The following is a 27976-nucleotide window of genomic DNA, read 5'->3' as shown; positions in this document are numbered from 1 at the left end:
TTTGGTAACTGAAATTATTTCGGTTACCAAATTTCGGTTTATTCGGTTCGGTTTAAACCGAATAACCACTCCTATCTGAAGCCTGCCCCCTTATGTATAAATCCTGACACCCCCACTGCTCGAACCCGACCCCAATTCGAAAATCGGTTCGGGTCGAGTTAGGGTTCAGGTTTTCAGCCCTCAGGTTGGTCGAGGTTTGGCATCAAGCCCTCAACCCAGGTGGAAATACTAATTATGTGGGTGCCATTACCATCCTCGTTCCCTCTTTCACTAAAACAGGCCGCCCCTTCTTCTTTCCCTCTATTGCATTGCTCTCTTCATCTCCACCATGAAATCTAACAAAACCCCAACATCACCACAACCAGGTTAGTTCTCTACTCAAAACCCTCAAATGGGTTCTTTAAATCGAGCTTCAAAAGCCCTAAGATCAAAATACCAAGTTCTGCTATCTGGGTTCTCTACATTTAGCCCCTCTTCTGCTATATTTGAAGCAAACCGAACTTTAGATGGATCAAGCTCTTATTATTTTGGTTCTCAACATGCCTATTACTCTAACTCTCGCCAAGGTACCAGTGGAGATATTGGCCTCGATTTGAGCCAATACTCTCCGGAAAGGATTAGGAATTTCTCTATCATTGCCCATATTGATCATGGGAAATCAACACTTGCTGATCGCCTTTTGGAGCTCACGGGTACGATCAAGAGAGGCCATGGTCAGCCTCAGTACCTCGATAAATTGCAGGTAGTGATGTTTTTCTTGTTATCATGTAGAGTGGTTTTGGAAGGTTACATTAAGGCTAAAACCTTGAAGCTTTTATTTGAGAGTGAGTACTTTTTTTCCCCGATTGAAAACGATTTTTTTTTCGTGAATTTTGACGGTATTGTACATTTATTGCTGTTCAAATTAGGCATAGGCATGACCAACATCAAAAACAGAAAATAAGGGAGGAAATATCCTTGTTTGGATTCCAAGAAAAACATTTCTGATAGAATTTTTTTTATGATTTAGAGGAAAATGCTATGATAATGTTTAGTTTAGAGTGATATTATGATAAATTGAAGGTCTCTCTACATAAAGATTGAATAAGATTGGTTTAAGTTTTATTTTTTCTTCTGTAAAAAAACTACGAACTTTGGAAATATTTTCCTTTCCAGACCTTTCCAGAAAATTCCTTCAATCCAAACAGGGTCTAAAAAAATCAGATAAGAGTCTTATATAATGAGCACCCAAATATAAAAAATTAACAATAATCATGGACAAAATATCCTTCCTGCCAGCATGAAAGCTACGCAAATTATTTGTTATAATTGGAGCATTAAAAAAAGAAAAAAGGATAGAAACATGTTAAGAAATGATAAATGATGATGAGAAGGAGGATAGGAAGCAATTCGATTTGATGGTGATTTTGGAAGATATAAGGTTTTTCTCTGATAATGAAAACTAGATCATTTGATTTTGGAAGGAGATTCCTTGAATGTGATAACTGATAGAGGGTGAGCCTTGGCGCAACAGTAAGGTTGCTCCATTGTGACCTGGTGGTCACTGGTTCGAGTCACGGAAACAGCCTCTCTGCAGAGCAGGGGTAAGATTGCGTACATCTAGCCCTCCCCAGACCCCGTAATGGCGGGAGCCTCGTGCACTGGGCCACCCCTTATTCCTTGAATGTGATAAGATGGATAGACTATAGGAATCCGCATCCTTGGAGATTTGCGAATGCCATTGAAGAAATTCAAGATCGAGTGAGAAGCCACGTGATAACGTTTCAGCATGTTAGGAGGTCAGCTAATGGCGATGTGGATCAATTGAGAGGCCATGGGATAACGTTTTAACATGTCAGGAGATCGGCTAATAGCGTTGTGGAACAGTTGGCTCGTGCAGGAATCGAGAGAGCCCATTTTGAGTAGTTTGATTTTCTTCCTTCCTGCTATGCATTTGTCTTTCTTTGTTTTTGGTTCCTCTTGTACTAACCACCTTAGTGTTCGGGATTTCTCCCTCTTTGTAATAAAATCTTCACAGTTAAAAACAAATGGGTTTCATTAGCCATTCTTGGGTTTTGTCATAGAACTTTTTGGTAGTTGTTGAGCTTTTTATTTATTGCCTTTTCTAGTCACTAGGATCAGTGTACTCTTGGTGAGATTCCAATAATCATGGAGATTTTGATTATACATTGTAGGGAATGTCTTACAACTTCTTGATTGGAGTTATATTTTGCACGTAATTTGGTGTGATAGCTTTTGTAGCTTGCCTTGGTTTGTATTTTGTTCAAGGGTTGAGTTCATCTTTACGGGGTGAACTTGGTTACCCTTGATGTTCCTTTTTTATAAGTGAATCAGAATATTTTATTTATTTATGTTTAATGGATTATTCTATCTTTAAAGGCTTCCAGGTATATTTGATTTCAAACAAGTGACAATGTTTGGCACTGTATCATGAAAATGTTATCTCGTTCCCATGCTGTTGGATTTATCAGTCTGCGTAATACAAGATGATAGTATCTCCTAAAATCCTTTTCCTTCGTCCTCTGATTTTTAACTTTCCCTTTCTGTGTTGCATATTATCATCAATACTTTTTCCCTCCAGGTAGAAAGAGAAAGAGGAATAACAGTCAAAGCTCAGACAGCAACTATGTTCCATAGACATATATGCAATGGTTCTGATATTACTGATTCACAAGAACCTCCAAGTTTCTTACTCAATCTAATTGACACACCTGGTCACGTGGATTTCAATTATGAAGTATCAAGATCCCTTGCAGCTTGCCAAGGTGCTCTTTTGGTAGTTGATGCTGCCCAAGGTGTTCAGGCACAAACGGTTGCTAACTTTTATCTTGCATTTGAATCTAACCTTACTATAATCCCCATCATAAACAAAATTGATCAGCTGACTGCTGATCCTGATCGTGTTAAAGCTCAGTTAAAAACCATGTTCGATCTTGATCCAACAGATGCTATTTTAACTTCCGCCAAAACGGGTCAGGGCCTTGAGCATGTCCTTCCAGCTGTTATAGAAAGGATACCTTGTCCTCCTGGGAAAATTAATTCACCCCTACGGGTGCTTTTATTAGATTCTTATTATGATGAATACAAAGGAGTAATCTGCCATGTTGCGGTTGTTGATGGTACTCTACGAAAGGGGGATAAAATTGCATCTGTAGCAACTAGACAAGTTTATGAAGTTTCTGATGTTGGGATCATGCATCCCGAACTCACACCAACTGGAATGCTTTTGACTGGACAAGTGGGTTATGTTGTTAGTGGCATGCGTTCAACCAAAGAGGCACGTGTTGGCGATACTCTTTGTCATGCTCGAAGCGTTGTAGACCCTCTTCCTGGTATTTTTAACATTACTTCACTAACTTATACTATCCTCTTTTCTTTTGTTTGTTTTGATAAGCTTAGTGCAATGCCCCCTTTTTTCGGTTTCTTTTTTTAGTGCAGTTTTCTTTCCTTTTTATTAATAAAACATAATAGGATTTGCTAGGGACCATCGCAGAAGGCATTTTGCGGAGCGGCCGTTGCATGAGAAAACATAGGCTCACTTTTCCACAGATTTTGTCCTTTTCATTTAATTCATCTGAGGTGGCTGCCCTCTCATGCAACGGCCGCTCTGCAAATGCCTTCTACGATGGTCTCTAGCAAATTCCAAAAATAATTGTTTGAAAAAAAAGCATAGTGGACAGACAGTCTGTTGTTTTCTTAGCTATTGATCTATTATTAGTAACCTGGTAATGGTTGTTGTGCTTTGCTATTGTTGCTGCTTCAAATTTTGAGTTGATAATATCTTTGGTAAGAGAAATATGGGATTGTTGTGCATTTAATGTGAGGGTGATGATAAATTCGCACCCCCTGTAGGATAATTCGCACCCCTTTAACGCAAAATGATGTGACGGACTTTAACGCTTATTCACGTTAAAGGGGTGTGAATTATCCTACAGGGGGTGCGAATTTATCATTGCCCTTAGTAATTTCAAGTGCTATTTGTATATTACTGCATTATTTTTTAGATGCTTATCTTGGAATGGAAACACAATACTCACAGTCACCATTATTCGGAGATGCTTATCTTGTTGTCTATGCAACATTGGATTATTGGTTGTTAATCTAGAGTTTGAGAAGGTTTGAAAACTAGAATACATCATATTCTATTTGTTGAATTTTCTTATTGATCCAGTATAACAGCTTATTCTTGTCAACAAGATTCATCTACATTCTCTCTGTTTCTACTTTGTAAGGCAGCAACTTCTCTGCTTCCTTATAGAGTGACACAGAAGAGTAAAACTTCACGGTATAAATCCAAATATTTGTTGGCTTTCAAATAATCAGTTTGAGAGATAATTAACAATGTTTTTTTTTTGGTTGATGTGATGTGATCTCAGTATCTAACACTAGTTGCTCTTTGAACTTTCTTTGTATGACATTCTTTTCATCATATAAGTTGAGTTTTAGTTTTCAGGTTTCAAGCCTGTGAGGCATATGGTGTTTTCTGGTGTTTATCCGGCTAATGGATCTGATTTTGAGGAACTTAATCATGCAATAGAGAGACTCACATGTAATGATGCCAGTGTATCTGTTACCAAAGAGACTAGTGCGGCACTTGGCATAGGTTTCAGGTATGTGCGAGATTCCTTTTTTTTACTATTCTATATAAAAAATGTATTTGTGAACTCACTTGGCAAAAGGTGAGGTTTATGTTTGCTTATTTCTGAACTGAATTTGGTTTCATAACTAGCTTAACATGTTTATACTCTCTCTCTCTCTCTCTCTCAAAGAAAAAAAGAAAAAAAGAAAAAGAAAGAAAGAATAACTTGCTTTTTTTATTGCATGCCCTATACAGGTGTGGCTTCTTAGGTTTACTTCACATGGATGTCTTCCATCAGCGACTTGAACAAGTATAGATTTCAAATTCTTTAAGTTATTTCTGAAATCTGGAAGCAATTGTTCATCTGTTTTTTTATTGAACCGTGTTATTTGTGCTAGAATATCTGTTCAGAAAAAAAACTTATTGAGATATTTGTTCTGCAGTCTTGTGATAAAATCACTTTTATGTCTCTGTCCAAGATCATAAACACCTACATTTCATTTAAAAGAAACATTAAATAAAGGGTTGGATTTTAGATGTGAACTAAAGTATATTTCCATCATACAGCTTGCCTTAAAGTTCTTATGATTGTTAATTGAGATAGGTGTTGACGTAGTTCTTGCCTATTCAGACATGAGCTAGTTCTTGTGTTATAGTAGTCTCGAGCTAGGACTAGTTTCCCCGCCAAACTGAATGGAGAACCGACGAAGGAAGTGTTAACAGAGTGAGTTAACTTACGTAGTGAGGGGGATAATAGCAAAACTTCAAAAGAAGGAAGTTTTTCATGCAAAAGGAGCTGGAGGAAATACAGAACTTGAGGGCACCCATCTTTTCCCAAGTCTGACGAATTGGATCTCTAGTGGACCTCTTAGTAGGATTCAAGCCTAGATTAAGTTCTGACCATCTGTCAGAGAAAAAAACAAATTGTTCTTGTAGTTCTGACCAACCTGAACAAGATGTTACTTTTTCGAAGTTCTAGGGGCTGTTTGGATATGCAGATTTTAGAATCTTGGATGTCCTCAAAATTGTTGATGGAAGACGAGAGAATGAGACCGTCATTCGTTTTCTGATTTCTTGCCCCTCTTTCCGTCGAGTGAGAGAGTAGATTGCCCCTGTTTCCAGGTTTTACATATCTCAGAAAAGACTCAAAACCGAATTGGGTCCCTATCAAAGAACACACCAGAATTTGTTATAAGTTTACCCATAATTTTTTTTTAAACAACATGAGAACAAACTATATCATGGCAATTTAAATTTAAATAGCATACTACTGAATGAGAGTAAAACCAACAACTAACATACTCTTAAATAAAAGATTCATCCCTTCTATGTGGGATATTCAATTTCAAACTACAAATGAAATTTAAAGGTCTCTAAAACCATAATATCAAATCAAATAGTCTCTACTAGAAGTGATGATATCGTCATCACATTATTCATTAATCCTCCGCTCTGCGTATATATCTAAACGTCCTCATTCGTGTTTGTCTCGACGTCATCCAATGTTGCGAAAGCTGTTGGGTGGATTTTAGGGGTTAGTTCAACAACCTAAAGTAGATTCATTCCGTACTAAACATACATAATTAAACAACTTTTGGGTTTAAGAGTATACAATTCGATTCAATAGTGAAGATGAGGTAATAATTATATTGATTGTGAAGCATGGAGTAATAGTAATAAAGGAACATACCACAATATCTAAAAATATGAAACAAAGTATTCAACGTTTCCATTAAGAAGCTTATGTTATTATTTATTATTTTAAATGCATGAGCCGACTCCCCCAAGATAATCCGGCTTCCAATAACTAGTTATCCCGCCTCCAATACGTTCCACTACCCTCGTCTACAGGTAGTGGGCATGAGGAACTTTTTACGACGTGCCTACTGGCTACTCCGCCTCGTGACATCACGGTCTAAGATGATGTATTTGCCACTATGGGGGTGCGCTAAAAACCTATGGCCAGCGCAGAATTTCATTATCCCTGGATAATTTTTACCTTCGCACAGTCTACTAATCATAATTCTTATGTCTTTAATTCTATTATTTATTACCGATTTTTTTTGGTAAATCATCCATTTTCAATATCTTAAAGATATTCAGTAGCAAATCTTCTTGCCTACAAAGTATTTTCCTTTAACAAGGAAATCAGAGCATTTCATCATTTTGAGCATAGCATCATCATTCAAATTAGTTGCATGCTACTAATATGGCAAAATATAGTAAAATGTATATAATTTAAAAGCATTTATTTCTTCTACAAGTCATTATCATTAATTACTAAGAATCTTCATTGCATACGATTAAATCAATCATTGTCCAAGAATATAAATTTAGAGCCCCGTCACCTATGTCGATTATCTGTGATGTGAGAGTGAGGAATCCTCTAAGTCTGGATATGGTTCTCTACCGAATCTGTAATACAATGATATATATAAAACAATCCTTAAAAGCGATGTTTTAAGAGTTATTGATGACTCTTTTCGAGAAAATAACCCTTTGGCTTGGTAGTTTCAAAAGTTTAAAGTGGGTTCGTTTCAAAACAAATTAGATGGATGGATAATCCAAGGGGTAAAGAAATCTTTTTAAAAAATCAGCACCTTAGTGCGTTAAATAAGTGTACCGGATCGTGTCCTTTGTCGAAAATCAGCCCCTGTAGGTTACATTAAATAAAGCGTATAATTGTTTTTTATTCGGAAAGGATCTAGTATATGTAAAAATATTATACATGGCTCACATTTTGATAAAACAACCCCAAAACTTAAATATTCTCAAAATATATATGTAGGAAAAGTGATTTAGAGTCCTAACAATATGAGTTGAGAACTTAGGATCAATATATCGTTGTATTACAGATTTGGTAGAGAACCATATCCAGACTTCGAGGATTCTTCACTCTTTCATATCACAGATAATCGAGGTAGGTGACGGGACTTTAAATTTATATTCTTCGATAATGGTTGATTTAATCGTGTGCAATGAAGATTCTTAGTGGTTCATGATAATGACTTGTAGAAATAAATGCTTCTAAATGATATGCATTTTACTATATTGTTTTGCCATATTAGTAGCATGTAATTAATTTGAATAATGATGCTATGCTCAAAATGATAGCATGCTTTGATTTCCTTGTTAAAGGAAAATATTTTGGAAGCAAGAAGATTTGCTAATGAATATCTTTAATATATTGAAAATTGATGATTTGCCAGAAAAAACTAGTAATAGACACAGTTGTAAATTTCGTTTCGTTTCGTCCGAAATGGACGAAACACTTCGGTTTCGGTTGAAAACCGGAACGAAATGACGAAAATTTCGTTTCATTTTGGATTTTGGCCGAAATTGACCGAAATCTACCGAAATTGACCGGAATTTACTGAAATTTGACGAAATTTACGAAAAGTTTCGAACGAAATTGACCGAAATTTCGTTTCGGTGGCCAAAACGAAATAGCCACCGAAACGAAATTTACAACTATGGTAATAAATAATGGAATTAAAAGCATTGAGAATTATGATTGGTGGATTGGGCGGAGGTAAGAGTTGTCCAGGGATAATGAAATTCCACGCCGGCCATGGGTTTTTAGCGCACCCGCACCCCCATGGTGGCAAATGCATCCTCTTAGACCGTGATGTCAAGAGGCGGAGTGGCCAATAGGCACGTCGTAAAAAGTCCTTCATGCATGCTACCTGTAGACGAGGGTAGTGGAACGTATTGGACGTGGGGTAACGAGTTATTGGAATCTGGTTTACCTTAAGGGAGTCTTCTCATGCATTTAAATAACTATATAAGCTTCTTAATGGAAAACGTTGTATACTTTATTTCACATTTTTAGATATTGTTGCATGTTCCTTTACCATTATTACTCAATGCTTCACAATCAATATAATTGTTACCTCATGTTCACTATTGAATCAAATTGTATGCTCTTAAATCCAAAAGTTTAATTATGTATATTTAGTACCAAATGAATCTACTTAGTTCGTTGAACTAACTTCTAAAATCCATCCTACAGGTTTCGCAATATTGGATGACGTCGAGACAAACACGAATGACGACGTTTATATATATATATATATACACACACGTTGAGTGGGGGATTAATGAATAATGTGGTGACGATATCATTACTTCAAGTAGAGACTATTTAATTTGATATTATGGTTTTAAAGACCTTCAAAATTTCTTTAGTAGTTTGAATATCCCGAGTAGAATGGATGAATCTTTGATTTGAGACTGTTAGTTGGTTTTACTCTCAGTAGTATCCTATTTAAATTTAAGGAAAATTACATTTTCACTCCCTCTAGTTTTTGACACATTCAACTCTAACCTTGACTTTCAAAACGTGACAAGCACCCCTGAGGTTTCAATTTGTATCAGTTAGACCCCCTCCGTCAACTTTCCGTCAGTTTAACCTGACGGAAAGACTGAAACTAACCATGGTTAATATTTTGAGGACAAAAATACCCTCATTTGCAGAGGGATTAGGGTTACGCCATTTCCCGCCGCTGCCGTCGCCGTCGCTTCCACCACAGACAATCAAACCCCACCCCATGGCTACATCAAACCCGCATTTCAAGAAAAAAAACTTTGATAAAAACAAAAAATAAAGCCCTAAAACATTAGGGTTTTTGTGCAAATCATTATAATGATGTGAATGAGGTCAAATAAAACTCCTAAATGGAGGGTTTATGTTGATAAATAAACAAGGGTTTGAAGTTTTCAAGTATGAAAACCCTAATTTTCAGTTGGGGAAGACGAGGGCATTTTGGTCATTTCCACCTCGCCGTCTGTTCCGTTACGTTAAAAAAACTTCAGGGGGTGTACTTGTCATGTTTTGAAAGTCAGGGTTAGAGTTGAATGTGTCAGAAACTAGAGGGGGTGTAACTGTAATTTTCCCTTCAATTTAAATTGCCATGATATAGTTTGTTCTCTTATTGTTTGAAAAAAGGGCAGCGATATTTTCACTCCCCCTACAGTACGCATTTGCTCCCCTTTTTACGTGATTTGACGTCAAAAAGTGTTAATGAGGGGAGCGAATGCGTACTGCAGGGGGAGTGAAAATATCATTGCCCTTGAAAAAAATTATGGGTAAATTTATTACAGATTCTTGTGTTTTCTTTTGATAGCGACCCGATTCAGTTTTGGGTTGTTACATTTCTAAAACCATGATTTCTTACTTAAACCCCTTCATCAACAACCTACTTCCCCCATATCTGCAACCTGCTTCCATTGTAAAATCCAGAATTTTACACTGCTTTCAAACTAAAACCCGGATTCTGAAATCCACGTATCCAAACAGGGGCTAGTGTTAGTGAAAATGCAAGTAAAAAGCAATAGATAGTTTTCTTGTTGTAATGTATATGAACTTCTGATATTGACCTGGGGTCTGACTTCGTTTTGTAATATCGCATGCTGTTGCAGATCTTATCTATTCTTTGTGTTCATTAAGATCCCTGTTTTTAAACCTTGAAGTTCGCATCTTATTTCTGATATTTTATCTCAATCGGCATAAATGGACCATATAGGAGTATGGAGCTCAGGTCATTTCCACCACTCCAACTGTTCCATATATTTTTGAGTTTTCAGACGGAAGGTATGGTAATGGATATGTTATTTCCTTCTACACAACTTGAGAGGTTTACATTTACTTTATTTAATGTTATATTATTGCTTTGTTTAGCAAAGTGCATGTTCAGAATCCTGCTGCATTAGACTCAGATCCAAAAAAGCGTGTAACAAAATGTTGGGAACCATCTGTGATTGCTACCATTATTTTTCCTAGTGAGTAAGCTCCAGGCCCTTCTTCCATTTCTTTTCAAGAATTAATTTTGTTTATTATTTTTAGGTACTTTGTATAATATTGTAAAGCATTTTTCATTCAGTCTGTATTTTCATCAACGTGCAGATATGTAGGGTCTGTTATTACTCTTTGCTCTGAGAGGAGAGGAGAACAATTGGAGTACTCATTTATTGATAGGTGATTACTATTTCAAGTTTGATCTCTTATTTTGTAAACTGACGGATGTTTACCGTTTGATTGTCTATCCTTTCATTGTGCAGTCAACGGGCCTTTATGAAATATCGTATGCCATTGAGGGAAATTGTTGTGGATTTCTATGATGAATTGAAGAGTATGACATCTGGATATGCCTCTTTTGATTACGAGGATGCAGAGTAAGCATTGAAAAATATCTCTTGTACTTATCAAGGAATTTCTTTTATCCTATTAAAGCTTAAGCCGTTGCATGTGCTACTCTGATTCTTGGCTCATCAGAGACTATCTGTTTCGTAGATTTTTCTTTAACATAATCATATTCAGAAGGCATGGGTTTTAAAACCCGAAGTTTGATAATATGAGCATTTAGTTAATTCATTACAATCACTGAATTAGGAGGAAGTCTTACACATCTGTACAAAAATAATAAAAAATTGTAAAATATGAAAAATAAGAAAAAGGAGAATTTGGAAAAAGATATATATTTTATTCTCTGCATAAGAATTGTGAAACAATCTCAGCTTCTAAATAATGCATTTCTTGAACTAACAACTAACAAGTTGGTAGTAGCAAGTAATTAACATTCATCATTCTATATTAGATAATACCATAGGGTGCATTTAGATTTAAAATTACATAACACTGTTGATGCCGGAACCAAAGTGAAGAAAACTCGATATTATAGCTCTGATATCAAACTGATGCGGGCCGTTCTAGGGAAGGCAACGACTGATGATTGGAAGAGAGATGAATTGATTTGGAGGGGTGACTAAATAGATTCCAATCCTGGAATTTCAAGAAAAACAACTTTTGGGAATTTTGAATCTAGAAAAGTGCCTATTTTCCCAAATGATCAATGCAAACAGACTGTTGACTCATTTTAAAAATTTGATGGGTGGTAGGACAGTGCTTTAAGAGGACCATATGTTAATTTGGAATCGCTCTGATCAAAGCAAACTCAGATCTGGGTGGAATAAGAAAATCTGCGGTGTGACTAAATTCAGATTTGAAAAATGGTCACTGAACACAATATGACCGTTGGATTGGACTGACTCTTAGATATGTTCTAGTGGATGTTATGTAAATCGAGATATCCAAACGTCATTCAAATCCGACTCTCCGGTCGTCGGTCTTGGCAAAAACACCAGATCTGCAAGATCCAAGGATGGGCAGTTCTGATCTTATCCCGGTTTTATATCCAATGATTGGATCAACCTGAAACTTGTATATATATATATATATATATATATATATATATATATATATATATATATATATATATATATGTATATATACAAGTTTCAGGTTGATATATATACACACACACGCGCACGCACGCACGCACGCACAGAGAGAGAGAGAGAGAGAGAGAGAGAGAGAGAGAGAGAGAGAGAGAGAGAGAGAGAGAGAGAGAGAGAGAGAGAGAGAGAGAGAGAGAGAGAGAGCTAATCCGACTGTTGGATCAATGGCTATGATTGTACAATTAAGATTTAAAATCTAAAGAGCAAATGTAAAGAGAACAAAAAAGGGCCTGTTTGGTTTGAAGGAAAGGCCTTTCCCCGTCGAAGGACTTTTCCTCAAAAAATCCTTCTCCTTCCCATTACTTTCCTTGAAAAATATTTTAATTTTTGGTTCAGCGAAGATTAAGGCCATGTTTGGCAGCCATGAAATTTTTTTCCATGGAATATTAGTTTATCCAATGGTGGAAGAGTTGCAAGGAAGGTGGGACTCAGAGAGAATTGAGATGGCCCGAGTGGGGAGAGGGTGAGAAGTGACTACAATATCTACAAACGGTTTGGATAAACAATAATTGCTGTTTGCATAAGAAGTAATTATTGTTTGGATTCATAGTGATTGTTACCTAGATGAATAAATCCATTAGACTGGGGTAGGGATCCAACCATTTGCTTTGAAAACAACAAAAAGAAAAAAGGTAGATTTATGAAAGAGATGTGACTAAGCTGTTGCTTCCATGAAGTAAAAGATTTACTTCATGGAAATTAATCACCATTTCCATCTTCAGAAAGATGTCAACAAAAGCCATAGAAGAGGGGAAATGCAATGAAAGACCTTTGCCTGAAATTCCTTTTATTTCTTTTATTTCTTGGCAGGTGAGAAACCTTAAACGAAATCACTGCTAGAATCTCATCCTTTTAATTGTAACAGTTTTCTAGTTTCTTTTGATTAGGTTTAGAGCCCACTTTCTATTAGTTGTATTAAAATCCTTTTTACCTATAAAAGTGAAATAAGAACCAAGGAATGCATTATATATAAACTGTTATATCTTACATCTATGTGGCACGGGGTCTTTGCCCCCTACGCCGAATCCGTGAAGGCACGTTTTGACACACGAATTGGACATGGAATCACGTGGGACACATCCATATTCTTGTCGTAGCCATGTCCCACACGAAGCCTGTTTTTTCAGACGAATCCGACACATCATTGTCTCTTATATATTTTCCTTTTAAACGCGTTTTCTTCTGAACTTCTTTTTTTATCAGAGCACAACCCGTCCTCTCTTAATTAAAACCCCAACGTCACGACTCACTACCCTCCAATCTCGAACATCAACCCCCTTCCCTCATTTTCTTCGACTATCTTGATAAAAACTCTAACGTCTTGACCCTCCCCTATCAAAATTTTCATGAATATATATATATATATATATATATATATATATATATATATATATATATATATATATATATATATATATATATATAAAATTTTTGAGGAATAAGATTGTACGTTCGACCGTACCTAACTTTAGGTACGGTAGAGTGCCAAATCACATGGGTCCTCCATTTTTGGTGGGCATCTAAACCATTCATTTGCAAGGCCCCATCATAGATAGGGTGCATACCAAAAATCAGCACCATTGAATCATCCTAACCCCTCCAAAACTGGAGGCCAAAATGGGCAGATTTGTGGACAAACACTGTCTGTCCATTTTGGCCTCCACAAATGGATGGGTTAGGATCATCCTATGGAGCTGATTTTTGGTATGCACCCTATCTATGATGGGGCCTTGCAAATGAATAGTTTAGATGCTCACAAAAAATGTGGGACCCATGTGATTTGGCACTCTACCGTACCTAACTTTAGGTACGGTCGAGCGTACAATCCTTTTCCTCATAATTTTTATTTAATAAAAATTACTGCCAGAAATCCTATTTTGGGGTTTGTAGAATCCGACACCTCAAATTTGTGTCAGATCCCGACACGCAAATCCGAATCCATGCATCACAGTCTTACATTATTAAGTTTGAGTTGCAGGCACCTTATTAAAGGTGTAGGGGACCTGCTCTTTGATTTTCAATGGTTCAAAAATGGGACATTGTAAATGTACTGCATGTCTTGATGGCATTACGTGCTGTCTGTATCTGTCGTCTTGCCACTTGGTGATTCTTCGGTGCCGACAGTTTAAGATGCCAAAATCACCGGCGTTCACATAACGCGGTAGTATCCAATTCCAGCGAGCTTGGAAGTTTTGCATTTCCTAGCAATTCGAAGTTTTTTCCAGGTACACTAGATCATTAATCTGTTTGGTTTAGCCTTGCAATCTTTTTCATATTGGTAATGATTTCAGTTTTGGGGGCTAGCTAAATAAAGTGTTTTCTTTTTGTACCACTTCGTGAAGCCATTTCTATTGCCCACTGATATTTGTCTCGTTTTCTGGGAAGTTATACTTTTATTCAACCTCCCCATTTGAAAGATACACCTCATGATAGGTACCCAAAAATTCATGTTGAACTTTGATGGGAACTTCTCTTAGGGTAATGACATGTTGATCTAGTCGCCACCGGAGCCACAAATGGACAATCTAAATTGATCATAAGAATTACAAAAATAGGGTATTTATCTTTCCTATACTGTCTCGATATTGGCTTAGCTTTGCCCTGTCTGAAAATGGTCTAAAATCTCATGAAATTTCTTTTGAAACTACAGTCTATTATCTTGAGTCGAGGGATGATTGCATCCAATTTAGTTGATAGACCTTTTGGAAAATGAGAATTATGATTATGATCCCTTCCATTTGAAAAAGATATCAAGTAGAAAATGAATTCTGTGTTAGTAAAATACTTCATATGATGAATTTCTGGCACTATTTTCAGACGCATGCTAAGTGATTTGGTTCTGGAGTTTACAAATAAAATTTCCTTTATAAGGAATCTGCAACCATGCATGTTCTGTTGGAGCGCTTTTTTTTTTGAATGGTGTTCTGTTCGAACATTTTAAATTGAAGAAATCGTGAGCGTTTATGTCCAGTGCAAACCGGAAAGGACCATGCTTTAGTATTTTCCAGAAGTAGTTTTTTCACTTGTTTATTTGTTGATCTTTTTCTTAGGTCCTATGGAACTGAAGTGTCACATTCTCATGTCTAAATAAATGATTGTGCTTGGCAGATATCAAGTCTCTGATCTGGTGAAGCTTGATATTCTTCTAAATGGCCAACCAGTTGATGCTATGGCAACCATTGCCCATAAACTGAAGGCACAGCGCCTTGGTCGTGAAATGGTGGATAAGCTGAAGAAATTCATTGATAGGTTTAACATTATTAAGTTCAATATTGAATTGATTTTGCAATTTCAGTTATCTTGCTGCTTTCTTTTGTTGAGAGGATAAATGTTTTCCTGGTATTTGACAGGCAAATGTTTGAGATAACAATTCAAGCTGCTATTGGGTCAAAGGTTATTGCAAGAGAGACGTAAGATTCTGACGTAGATTTTCCTTTCGATAACAGTTTTAAATATTCCAGGTTTTCCTTATATTCTTTTGTTCTTGTTTTTAAAAGATCTACAAGTATGACAATAGGGAAGTTAACTTGGTTATAAAATGTTTAAGTTCACATTTGTGTTGATTTTTGCACATATAATGTTCGGTATAGCTGGCGACACAATTTTGTATATAACTTTATTTCTGGTATTGCATATGCATACATTAATATATAGTTGAAGTTGATCTATTGATCTTTGTGGATCTGATGATGCGGGACGATCGAAAGTTGATTTGATATTCTGCTTTAATACCAAATCTGATGCAGGGTGAAACATAGTATTTTGGCTCCTAAAAGAGGTGATTAGGTTGGGGAAATAATTCTATGGGGTTTAGGCTAGGTTTGGGGTGGTGCAGACATATGCCGGGAAGCTTTCGAAGATGCCGGGAAGATGTGAAATTAGTTTTGGGGTAAAACAGAGGGGTACAAGGTTTAGGCTGAGATGGGATGGTTAAAACAAGAAAAAAAATAGAGTTTTAAGGTTTTCGGCACGAAGAAAGAATTTTTTTAATTCCTTGGCAGATTGTTTTTGTAGATGAAATTAAGAAAAAAGAGAGAAAATTGAGAAATATATATTATAGGTAATAAAGAAATGAGAAACTTATCTCCAGGCATCCCACCACGGCGCCAAGAGTTTTCTTTGGCATCTCACTAAAGAAGCTTTGGAAAGATCAAGGCATCACGGCTTCACACCCACAATTTTGCAAACTATAAAAGAACAATCTTTTTCATTCCATCATCATAACAAGGAATCCTTAAAAATTCCCTAAGGCTTACAATATATAGGAAGGAAGAAGTGAACTGAAAGTTCTAAAACCCTAAAGAAAAAACCAATACTTTTGGACCAAAATACCCTCATACTTGATTGCTACTTAAAAATCCCGTAATACTCATGTGTGACCTCTTTAAAACATACATAACTCAAAGAACATAAGCTATTTTGATGCAAAAAGACTCTAATACCCCTACTATAACTTAAAGGACTTAAAAGGCACCTAAAACACTTAAAAATTAAAATATGGCCCTACAATTGTCCCCATCATCTGATGTACTTGTCATTGAGTAAAGTCGAGGACGTTGAATGTGGGTATGTATATAGGGGTTTTACTTGGATAAGAATGTAATGTTCAAAAGTCAACGGTAAAGTGCAGCTAACCAGAGAGAAGAATTGGACAATCACTTTCATATGAAGGGTAAAAATGGAAATGCGTACCAATTCGTGAAATTACAAGTATGCCCCTTATTAGTGACATAAGTGAGGGTGCCTATCCGGATTATGTATCATACGCCATAATACTGGACTTTCAACACTCCCCCTCAAGATGGAGTATAGATTTCATTAATGCCTAGCTTGGTGCAAATAAAATCCAGCCTACTAGAGGCTACCTTCGTAAAAAAATCAGCTAATTACTTATGAGGTCGAACAAACGGGGTAGAGACTTCCTTACTGATCACTTTATCAAGAACAAAATGATACTAAATTTCTGTGTTTCATTCTCCCATGAAACATGGGATTATTAGCGACATGAATAGCCACCATATAACCATTAAAAAAATGATTAGCCTCCGTATTGTTGCGGTAGAGCTTTGTTTGCAATACATTTTATGCATGAATGAGAAGATTACACATCTAAGACATTGGGATCAAAATTCCCTCTTGCAAGAAGAGGTTTTGTTAACATGCTAGGGATTTACACTTTTGGTTCTAATGGTCTTTAATTATGTTTCTTTAAAAAAACACCTATGATTATTCGTCAAGAGATTCATTCATTAAACATTGACAAACATTAAATAATTGTGAAGCAGATATTTCTCTTATCAACTCATTTTTTTGTAAAAAGTCCCTTCTAGTAGAAGAAACCCTTTGAGTTGCAGACAAGTTTTTAGGTTTCAGTTTTGGTATGCATTGTGGTCGTGATGGAAATAGGGACATGTCGATTTTTGATGGAATTTTTTGTGGAAATCCTGTAAATTCACAGACACATATGCAAATGAGGGGTTTTAAAGATGAAACTTCAAGTATAGTTAGAATACGTACAAATGCACACTCTAAAACCATCACATAAGCGAAAAAACCTACCCCTAATGGTTTAGCAACATCGAACACTATCGACATTCACTGTAACACGTATATAATTCAATACATACCGGTACCTCATTTCACATGTAATTGATATACATATTTGTACATAATACATACACCACATTTTACATGCAATTCATATTAATATTATTATGTAACACATACTGGTGTAGCACACCACTAATACACTTGCAATTTTGTTTTGGTTTCTGAATGGGTTTTGTGGGGATGGAAATGAAACATTTCGATAGTTCTGTGTCGGTTTTGGTTTAAAATTAAAACTATGGTTATAGATAATTTTGGCAAACTTTTTTTTACTTAATTCCTTATAGAGTTCTCCCGAAGAAGAAATTTTTTTGAGTCATATTGATGTAGGCTGGAAAGAGGAAATTAGAAGAAGAAGAAGAAAGAAGAAGAATTAGGGGGAGAATAGAGAGAAGAATAGGAGAAGAGAAAGAGACAAACACAAGAGGGGAGGAAGAGTTCTCAATATCAATCAATATTCATCCAAAGGTACCAATAAACGTTGGTTTATGGCTTTAAATAGCCAAATACAACCCTAAAAAATAGAATCATACTAAAACTAGAACTTTAATAATTAGAAACCTACTAAAATAGAACTCTTAAGAGATAAAAGGCTAAAATATCCCTAACAAAGCTAATAATAATAAAAAGGCCCATGTGGGACCTAAATAATAACAAAAACAACTCTATGGGCCTCTCGGAGGGCGGGCCCGTCTCGAATAGACGCGCAAAGGGCGCCGATCTCCATCATTTCCCCCCTGCTGAAAAGAACTCTCCTCCGGAGAGTGAAGAGAGTGGTACTGCTCCAGGATGTCAGGATCTAAACGGCGAAGGTCGTCCTCTGTAAGCCAAGTGGCGTCTGAAGGAGGACGATCACGCCACTGAACAAGGTAACGCTGACAACCACCATGGCGGGAGGAAACGATCTGATCGTCAAGTATAGCCTCGATTTGGTCCGAAGGAAGTGGGGGCACTGGTGGAACCACTGGCACTGGTGTTGGAACAGAAGAGCTGGCAGTCCGACCTGTAGAAACATCTGTAGGCATAGAAGGAGGCTCAAAGGTACCTCGATATGGGATTAGATCTTCAATATTGAAAACAGGACTAATATTCATATCAGCAGGTAATTCAATTAAATAAGCATTCGGGCCATATTTACGAAGAATACGAAAAGGTCCGATGGCTCTAGCATGCAACTTTTAAAAGAATGGCGAGGGTAACGTTCGGGACGAACACGAACCATTACATAGTCGCCTTCATTAAATTCAAGGTTCCTACGATGTACATCAACTGCTAGCTTATAGTCAACATTACTAGTAGCAATCCTGCGACGTATATCAGCATGAAGATCATGGATGTGTTGGGCAAAAGAATCGGCTAACTGAGAGGGACGGGCATCAGGTGGTAAAAGTATGAGATCAACAGGCTGATGAGGGTTGACGCCATGAACACTCTCAAATGGGCTCTTTCCAGTAGTCCTATTGATGGAACCATTGTACGCAAACTCAGCAATGGGTAACAACAAATCCCATGTACTAGGACGATCGCCAACTAAACAACGTAACAAATCACCTAAACTACGATTAACTACCTCTGTTTTACCATCAGTTTGTGGGTGAAATGCTGATGAAAACTTCAACCGTGTGCCAAAAAGTTTCCAAAGTGTTCGCCAAAAATGGCTTACAAACTTTACATCTCGATCTGACACAATAGAGAGAGGGAGCCCATGAAGTTTAACAACTTCCTTAAAGAACAGCTTAGCTACCTGTACGCCATCAGCTGTCTTGCTACACGGAATGAAGTGTGCCATCCGTGAAAAACGGTCCACCACAAGCATGATAGAGTCATGTCCTCGAGCTGTCCGAGGCAAACCAAGGACAAAGTCCATGCTGATATCTTGCCATGGAGAGTGGGGAATAGGCAAAGGTGTATATAATCCAGTATTTTGTTTCTTAGCCTTTCCTAATTGACATGTGCGACACTGTGACACGATTCACGCTACGTCTTTCTTTAACGATGGCCAATAAAATCTATCCTCGACTAACGCGATCGTCTTATCACGGCCAAAGTGTCCTGCTAGGCCTCCAGCATGCATTTCCCAAACTAAGAAATCGCGAAGGGAAGTGCGGGGAATGCATAGCCTAGTACCTCGAAAGAGATAACCGTCATTTATCAAGAAATCAACATGTTCCCGACGGTTACCATCATGGACATCTTGAAAAATGATGCCAAAATCAGGACACGTAGGATAGTCGTCCTTCAGCCTATCAAAACCTATGACTTGGACACTCATGGACTATAAGACCATAACTTTACGACTTAAGGCATCGGCTACTTTATTTTCAATTCCTGCCCGATGATTGAGTACAAAAGTATACTCTTGGATAAATTCTATCCACTTAGCGTGACGTTGACTTAATTTCTTCTGTGAATGAAGGTATTTCAACGCTTCGTGGTCAGAATATAAGACAAACTCCTGAGGTAAAAGATAATACCTCCAATAGAACAATGCCCGTATAACAGCGTATAACTCTTTATCATATGTGGAATAACGTTGTTTAGCCTCATTAAGTTTCTCGCTAAAATAGGCTACAGGGTGTCCTTCTTGACTTAAAACACCTCCTATCCCTACACCTGACGCATCACATGATACCTCAAAGACTTTAGAAAAGTCAGGATGAACTAAGACGGGAGCTTCCATCATCTTCTGCTTGATATTTTGAAAAGCTCGTGTAGCAGAAGAGGTCCAACGGAACTCACCTTTCTTCATGCAGTCCGTTATGGGAGCCATAAGGGTACTAAAACCCTTAACAAATCTGCGATAAAATATGACCAATCCATGAAAACTTCGAACCTCAGAAAGTGTAGTAGGAACTGGCCAATCATTTATTGCTCGCACCTTTTCAGGGCTACAGATACACCCTTTTCTGAGACGATAAAGCCTAAGAATATCACCTGAGTTTGCATAAAGGAGCACTTCTTGAGATTTGCATAAAATTTAGATTCTCGAAGAACCTCAAGAACTTGCCTAAGGTGATCGAGATGTAATCCTTTTGATCGACTAAAGATCAAAATATCGTCAAAGTATACCACCACGAATGTGCCTAAGAACGGAGGTAATATCTGTGTCATTACCCTCATGAATGTGCTCGGGGCATTAGATAAACCAAAGGGCATGACTAACCATTCGAATAATCCGTCTGGTGTCTTAAAGGCGGTTTTCCATTCGTCTCCTTGACGAATCCGAATTTGATGGTATCCACTACGTAAGTCGATCTTACTGTACCAACGCGACCCGGCTAATAAATCAAGCATGTCCTCAAGACGGGGAATGTGAAATCTATACTTGATTGTGATTTTATTTATGGCGCGACTATCCACGCACATTCTCCATGATCCGTCTTTCTTGGGTGTAAGTAATGCGGGTACAGCACAGGGACTAAGGCTGTCTCGGATCACACCACTCTCTAGTAATTCCTCTACTTGTCGACGTAACTCTGCTCGCTCAAGAGTATTCATGCGATAGTGTGGAAGGTTGGGCAATTGAGAACCTGGAATCAGGTCAATCGCATGCTGAACATCCCTCATAGGTGGTAATTCTGCAGGGAGCTCATCAGGAATCACGTCGTGAAATTCCTGTAATATCTGGTTGACCTGAGGTGGTAGGTCAACAGGTTGCTCAGAAGAGAGCTGAAGAGCTCCTTCATCCACCAAAGCCAACATGTGTCCTGTCTCTTGACTTGCTCCTTCAAATTCTTTACGGTTCAGGATATGGAGACTCTTTTGTTTAGCTGGCTTTGAGGGTGGGGTAGGTTTAGAACTCTTAACTTTCTCGACATGTAGCGCGGATTTCAACCTAATTGTTCTACCAAGATGCTTGTTTCTTGCCCATGATGAAGTACGTCCATATCATAAAGCCAAGGGCGGCCGAGTAAGATGTGGGCAACATCCATGGGTAGGACATCACACCATATCTTATCTGAATAATCTCCCATGTTGATGGGGACAAGACACCTCTGTGAAACAGGTAAGGATGTCTTATCAACCCAAGCGACTTTGTACGGTTGCGGGTGTGGTTCAGGTTTGAGTTTCATTTTAGAAACACCCGCTTGAGAGACAACATTCATGGAACTACCTCCGTCGATGACGATTTTACACACTGTGCCTCCGCAGGTGAGATAAGTATGAAAAATGTTAGTGCGTTGACAATCATCTTTTGTTGCAGGCGTAGACAAAATGCAACGCACTACACCAACACGTGTGCCATCGAAGTCATCTTCATCTGCTGAGTCGACAGGATCAAGAGGCTCTACTTCTTGCTCGTCATCTTGGTCCTCGAAGGGTTCGCCATGCTCCTCCTCTATAGTAAGGGTGCGATGTGGACAACGGGAGGCAATGTGACCTTTCTGGTGACAGTTAAAACACTCAGGACCTTGGGGTACTTGTCGGGAATTGGAAGTTACAGGTCCTTGACGAGAAGTAGGATTTACCGGTCCTTTATCTCGATTAGTGCTAACTGTTGGACCAAAGTTATTGCTTCCCCTAGAAAAAGTGGTGGTGTTTCTTGAAGCAGACGGACCGGACTGGGCAACTCTACCAGGCTGCTGTGAGTACCATGATCTACTCGTTTGGGTTTCTCTCATTTGGGATGTTCCACCTCTAGGGTTGGGGTACTTGAGATATTTTTCAAATGCGAGAGCCTTTTGATAGGCTTCCTCCATGGTCTCAGGAGAATGGAGTTCGACTTCTCGCTTAATCTCGGGTCGCAACCCATTTATGAACTTCTGGATAGTCATGGAAAGCTCGTCAGTTACATCGCATCTCAGCGAAAGCTCTTCAAACTTAGACAAGTATTGAGTGACTGTAAAAGTCGACTGCCTCAAATTTAGCAATTCGTCTAGCAGTTGATGTTTATAAAAGGGGGGCACGTACTTATCTGTTAACCTGGTTTTCATCTCATCCCAGGTAAATTCGTATGGCTGTCCGAAACGCACTAAGTTCTTATGAACAGTTTGCCAATGCCGTTTGGCAGATCCAACTAACTTAACCTGACAAAACTGCACACGATGAAAATCATCCATTTTATACCACGCAAAGTAGGCTTCCAAGTCTGCTAACCAATCGAGGAAAGCATTGGAATCCAACTTTCCATCAAAACTAGGAACCTCCAGTTTGACCTTTTTAGTTATATCCATATGATCAGTATGGTGACAATCTGGACTCTGTCTTAGAGGTCGAGTAGCAAAACGCCTATCAAGATACCTAGCCTAGGTAGGTGACTGGACATAATTCCCTGGGTCGTCTTCCTGAAATTGTCCCTCGTTAACAAATCTCTCATGGTAGGGATGGCCAACATGGTGATTTCTCCTATCATTGCCCTGCATATGACTTTCCCTGGCAGGGGTTTCTCTAGCAATGGGACGAAGTCTCGCAGGGGTGGGGAGAAGACCTCCTGGACCGTCAGGATGTCCACGAGCATTGCCGGATTGGCCTGCCTGGAGCCCAGGTCCATCCACGTGAGTGGTAGACCTGTCACCCAACTGCGTAAGGCGCTCTTCTAGTTGTTCTATGTGTCCTGCCATTTGTTGTACTGTTCCCCTAAGAGTGTTCACTTCCAAGGCGGTGACTCTTTCTTCCATTTTGGTTTTGAACGTGTTTGTATGCTCATGAACTACGGGTAAGGAAAGGATGGGGTTTTGGCTGATATACAACGCAAATAACTAAAAGTAATGCAACTAAACTATGCTAATGTAATGCAAGGAAACAAGTACGTAATAAAGGAAACTACTTAAGGTTGGTGTAAAAATAGAGTTCGAAAAATCACGGTAAAAGAGGTTCTAATGTAGAGGAAATAAGGGTTTGATGAAAACAAGGTGAATATGGGCCCTAAGTGCAAATTTAATGACTATCTACTGATAGGAATATTAAATCTTAACTTCAGTAAAGAAGATGCGTACGTTGGAAGCCTACGAATAGCCTAAGAAGTCCGGGTGGTCTTCCTGACAGCAGATCTGTCATGGATCGTCGATCGGATGTGTAGAAACTGATGATCGGATGAAGGAACGTGATCGACGGCTGTGATTGCTCTGAAACTGTGCCGAAAATCACTGTGTTTTTTTTTTTTTTTTGGCTCAGTTAGTCACGTGCACAACTTAAAAAGGTAAGAGGGATGTGGGGTGCCCAAGGCAAATATAAGGTGTTATATTAGCTCAACTTATACGATGTGGGGGTGTGCAAGGGGAGTTGGGGGGGGGGGGGTTGTCAATATAAGTTATCTTTTATCAAAGATGACTTTCCTCTTTTAATCTCAAGAACAGAAAAAGAAACCCACGAGGGTTTCGTTCTCACGGGTTTTCTTCTACTCGAAGGCAGTGGCGGTGGCGCGCTACACACGAGGTCACGGGGGAAGCTCCGGCAAAGGGGTGGAAGGTGGAAACTCCGGAAGAAGGCTTGGGAGAGGCAGCAAGGTGGTTGGCTGCAAGGGCTGTTGCTATGAAGGGGATTTAGGGGCTGAAAATAGGTGGAAAAGAGAAGTCTCTGGTAGGATATAAAGGGTGGGCTGATTGCAGTTGCAAAGAGGCAGCAATATGTGATTGGATGTGGTTCTTGGGTTAGGGTTTCAAGGTAAGATTGAAGGTTGATTTAGGGTTTTGAAGGGTTATACTTGGAGTTGCAGGTTAGGGTAGGGTTTGGGCTAGATAGTGAAGTTTTAAGGGTTTGGGGGACAACAAAAGGGTGGCAGCACAACCCAGAAATCTGGGCTGTATTTGCAGCAGATCGTTGGGGAAAAGAGGCTTGCAAACCTGAACAAATAGGGATGTTGGTGTTCGGAGGACTTGCAAGGCTCTTGATCTTCACAGTGACGCTTGGATCTTTGGCTTTGATACCAATTTGATGTAGGCTGGAAAGAGGAAATTAGAAGAAGAAGAAGAAAGAAGAAGAATTAGGGGGAGAATAGAGAGAAGAATAGGAGAAGAGAAAGAGACGAACACAAGAGGGGAGGAAGAGTTCTCATTATCAATCAATATTCATCCAAAGGTATCAATAAACGTTGGTTTATGGCTTTAAATAGCCAAATACAACCCACAAAAATAGAATCATACTAAAACTAGAACTTTAATAATTAGAAACCTACTAAAATAGAACTCTAAGAGATAAAAGGCGAAAATATCCCTAACAAAGCTAATAATAATAAAAAGGCCCATGTGGGACCTAAATAATAACAAAAACAACTCTATGGGCCTCTCGGAGGGCGGGCCCGTCTCGAATAGACGCGCAAAGGGCGCCGATCTCCATCACATATTAGGAACTTTGACCATTTTCATGTAAAAGATTTCTGCGGAAGGGCAAACTCCTTTGAGTCATGGAGAATACTAATTCCCATAAATGATTTTTGACAACTTGTCTCCATTAATAATCCTTGATCTGATACCATGTTACTTGTATAAGTTGACAGAATAAACAAGGAGAGAAAGAGAAGAAAGAGGACAAGAAGGGAAGAGAGAGTTCGTATGGCTTTAAAGTGAAACCCATGACTTTCCACCCTTTATTATAAACTATATCATACTTAAAAGAATTACAAATATGTCACTCATAACTAACAAATGATGGTGCCTATCCTGAATATGTAGTCTTAATCGCTTCTTTTCATAAATTTCATTTACTTCAACTCAACTCAACTCAACAAAGCCTTTGTCCCAAACTAGTTGGGGTCGGCTAAATGAATCCCTTAGAAAAAAATTCATGAAGAAGGTAAAAGGAATCTACCCGGCTCTAATCCTTGTTCTAGTTGGGTTCTTCTACGTGGATCATTTTCTTCCATTCTATCCTATCCAAGGTCATGTTCTTTGTTATGTTTCTAGCTATCAAGTCTTTCCTCACTGTTTCTACCCAAGTTGTTTTCGGTCTGCCCCTACCTCTTTTTACTCCATCAATTTGGAACGAGTCACCTCTTCTCACCGGAGCATCCAAAGGCCTACGTTGGATATGTCCAAACCATCTTAAGCGGTGCTCTCTCATCTTCTCCTCAATTGGTGCCACTCCCACCTTTTTACGAATGTCTTCATAAATTTCATTTACTTGCTTGAAAAAAAAAAACTACTTAAAAAGCCTCTTGGAAATTAATGTTGGCCGTACATCAATTATCCATAGTTAAGTGACAGTTACGGGGATTTGCGGTTGGAGATATCTTGTAAGATTTGAGGAGATTCCCTATTCGTTTCTCATCATCGAGATAGCTTAGTTGCAAGATGAACTTCTCCAAATTCCATTGATCCGAACTCTGATTGAAGCTTTAAAGGTAACCCACACTAGGAAGTATTGGGGAAGTATTTAGGAACACAAACAAGGTTTTAAATGGCCACCGGTTTCGGTGGAAATTTTGGCCGAAATCATGTAAAACTTTGACAAAAAATTTGGTTTTTTTATAATTTCCATCGAAATGTATGAAATTTCGGTGGTAATTTGGGCCATTTCGGCCGTAATTTTGGTGGAAATCTTTAACATTTAGGTAGAAATTTTGAAAATAAGGGTGAAAAATGAAATTTCAGATTTCGGCAAAATTTTAAGGAAATCATGTAAAATTCCGATTCAATGTACTTTAACCGAAACCGAAATATTTCGTCCGAAATTTAAAACTATGAACACAAGTATGGAAATCATTGGTCTCACTATGGAGTAGTCTCCCTCATTACGTATTTTGAGTGCCAATGAAATGATGTGCTGGATGCACTAGCTAGTGATGGAGTCACCTTTTAGAAAGCTTCACATTGGGTAGGCCTTTCCCAATTGTTCTTTTTACCTTTTTGTTCATTCTTTAGTTTCCTCATCCCTCTCTTTTTAGCTATTTTTTATGCTTTTAATATACTTCTGTCCTCCATTATTATAAAAAGAAACACTACTTCATGGTGGACTGACATCCATAATAACTGAAATATGCAGATACATACACAAATGCCATTCATTTTTAGAAAGTATACTGGTTACACAGTTCTATGAAACTCAGTCGAGGTGTCCGTAGGGACTTTCACATTTTGAAGTTCAAACTTCAAACACTGAATTGTTTAGCATGTCTAGAGATTTATATCAACCAAACAGAATATAATTTTTTTTTTCCTTTGTTGCAATTTTTGGCAACTCTTTAACTGCCTTCCATATTTTCTACACTCCATGGATACCGATTAATCTCAGGAACAGCATCAAATGTCATGATAGCTTATTACAGTTATTTTTCACTATTTTGTCAGCGTTCCAGCGATGAGGAAGAACGTCCTTGCAAAGTGCTATGGTGGTGATATTACTCGGAAGAAAAAGCTGTTGGAGAAGCAGAAGGAAGGGAAAAAGCGAATGAAGCTCGTGGGTTCTGTTGATATACCACAAGAGGCTTTCCATGAGCTGTTGAAGATATCCTGAAACTAAAGAAAATAGTGAGGTTGGATTTTCACAGGTTACATGAGGCCTTTTAGGTCTAACATTATTCTCAATTTTGTGCTTAAAATGCATTCAGATATCTTCAGCAATCTGTGTTATAGATCTTTTAGGAGGAAAGGAAGAAGTTCTATGAGCCATATTTTTTATGTACTTGATCACCTCCATTGTGATTATAACTGTATATCTGGCCGGTCTCTCATCATTTGATGGGCTGCAGTCTGAAATGCACTGTAAGGAGCATCCATACCGTAATATCGTTGGCAGTCGCCGATGATTGAGACAAAATTAGCCAGTTCATATTTAACAGGCAAAAGTTGGAAGGAATCAACGGTTCAGATCAATAGTTCAAAATATGGTCTCTCTTTTCATAGGACAAAATAGTGTTTTGTGTGTATCAATGGAAATGATATATGCACTCATAATTTTAATAATTGCACTGTGTTCTTTATTTTGCGTACCCCACTTCTCGGATGGATGAAACTAAACTTTGATGGAAGTGCAAAAGATAACCCAGGATGTGCAGGTATTGGTACAATAGTTTCGGAAGCTTGAGTGTGAAGCTAATGTGGCTAAAGCAGGAGTTCTCCTATGGTGTCTAAAGTGCTATGCAAATGCCGTTCTCAGAGCCCTTAATTATTGAAGGCGATTCAACAAACGTCTTAGCATAGGATTGTAACAAAGCAAGTGGACATTGGAGGCTAGCAAATATTATTTCAGAATTCAGGGTCTTAAACTACAGTTCAAGCATATGAAGAGATCAGCAAATGAAGAAGCTGATAAACTGGCAAAAGAAGGGTTGGAAAAGGATGCAGTGGAGATTGTTAATACATTCAGGAGGATCAAGGGTGGAGTTTTAAAAATCTCAAAATACTATCAACATCCAAAAAAAAAAATGGATAGTGGGGTGAGGAGTGCCATTATCAAAACAGTCAAGGGAGTGCAGATATCATATTTGCTTCATATGAGGGCCCACTTGCATGGCATCAGCTGTTGTATTGGCACTTCAAAGAACCAATCAAACATAAGGGGTGAAAAAATTTTAGTGAGTCTGCCACCATATAGTATATGGTGGGCCCTTCTAAATGG

General features: G+C 38.2%; 1 protein-coding gene across 1 annotated transcript; it reads left to right on the top strand.

The window, feature by feature from the left end:
• Positions 1-161: 161 nt before the first annotated feature.
• LOC143875983 (Small GTP-binding protein) lies at positions 162-27347 on the top strand. The gene is made up of 11 exons (XM_077377562.1): positions 162-742; positions 2582-3332; positions 4454-4610; positions 4835-4889; positions 10105-10172; positions 10260-10364; positions 10485-10556; positions 10640-10753; positions 14984-15124; positions 15226-15285; positions 26707-27347. The coding sequence occupies exons 1-11, from the start codon at positions 392-394 to the stop codon at positions 26870-26872; spliced, it is 2040 nt and encodes a 679-aa protein (XP_077233677.1). The 5' UTR covers positions 162-391; the 3' UTR covers positions 26873-27347.
• Positions 27348-27976: the final 629 nt, after the last annotated feature.

Source organism: Tasmannia lanceolata, unplaced genomic scaffold (assembly GCF_043159265.1).
Source record: "Tasmannia lanceolata isolate RefF3 unplaced genomic scaffold, GAP_Taslan_0.1 ptg000004l, whole genome shotgun sequence".
In the NCBI taxonomy this organism is placed as follows: domain Eukaryota; kingdom Viridiplantae; phylum Streptophyta; class Magnoliopsida; order Canellales; family Winteraceae; genus Tasmannia; species Tasmannia lanceolata.
This window is presented reverse-complemented; position numbering and strand designations above follow the sequence as displayed.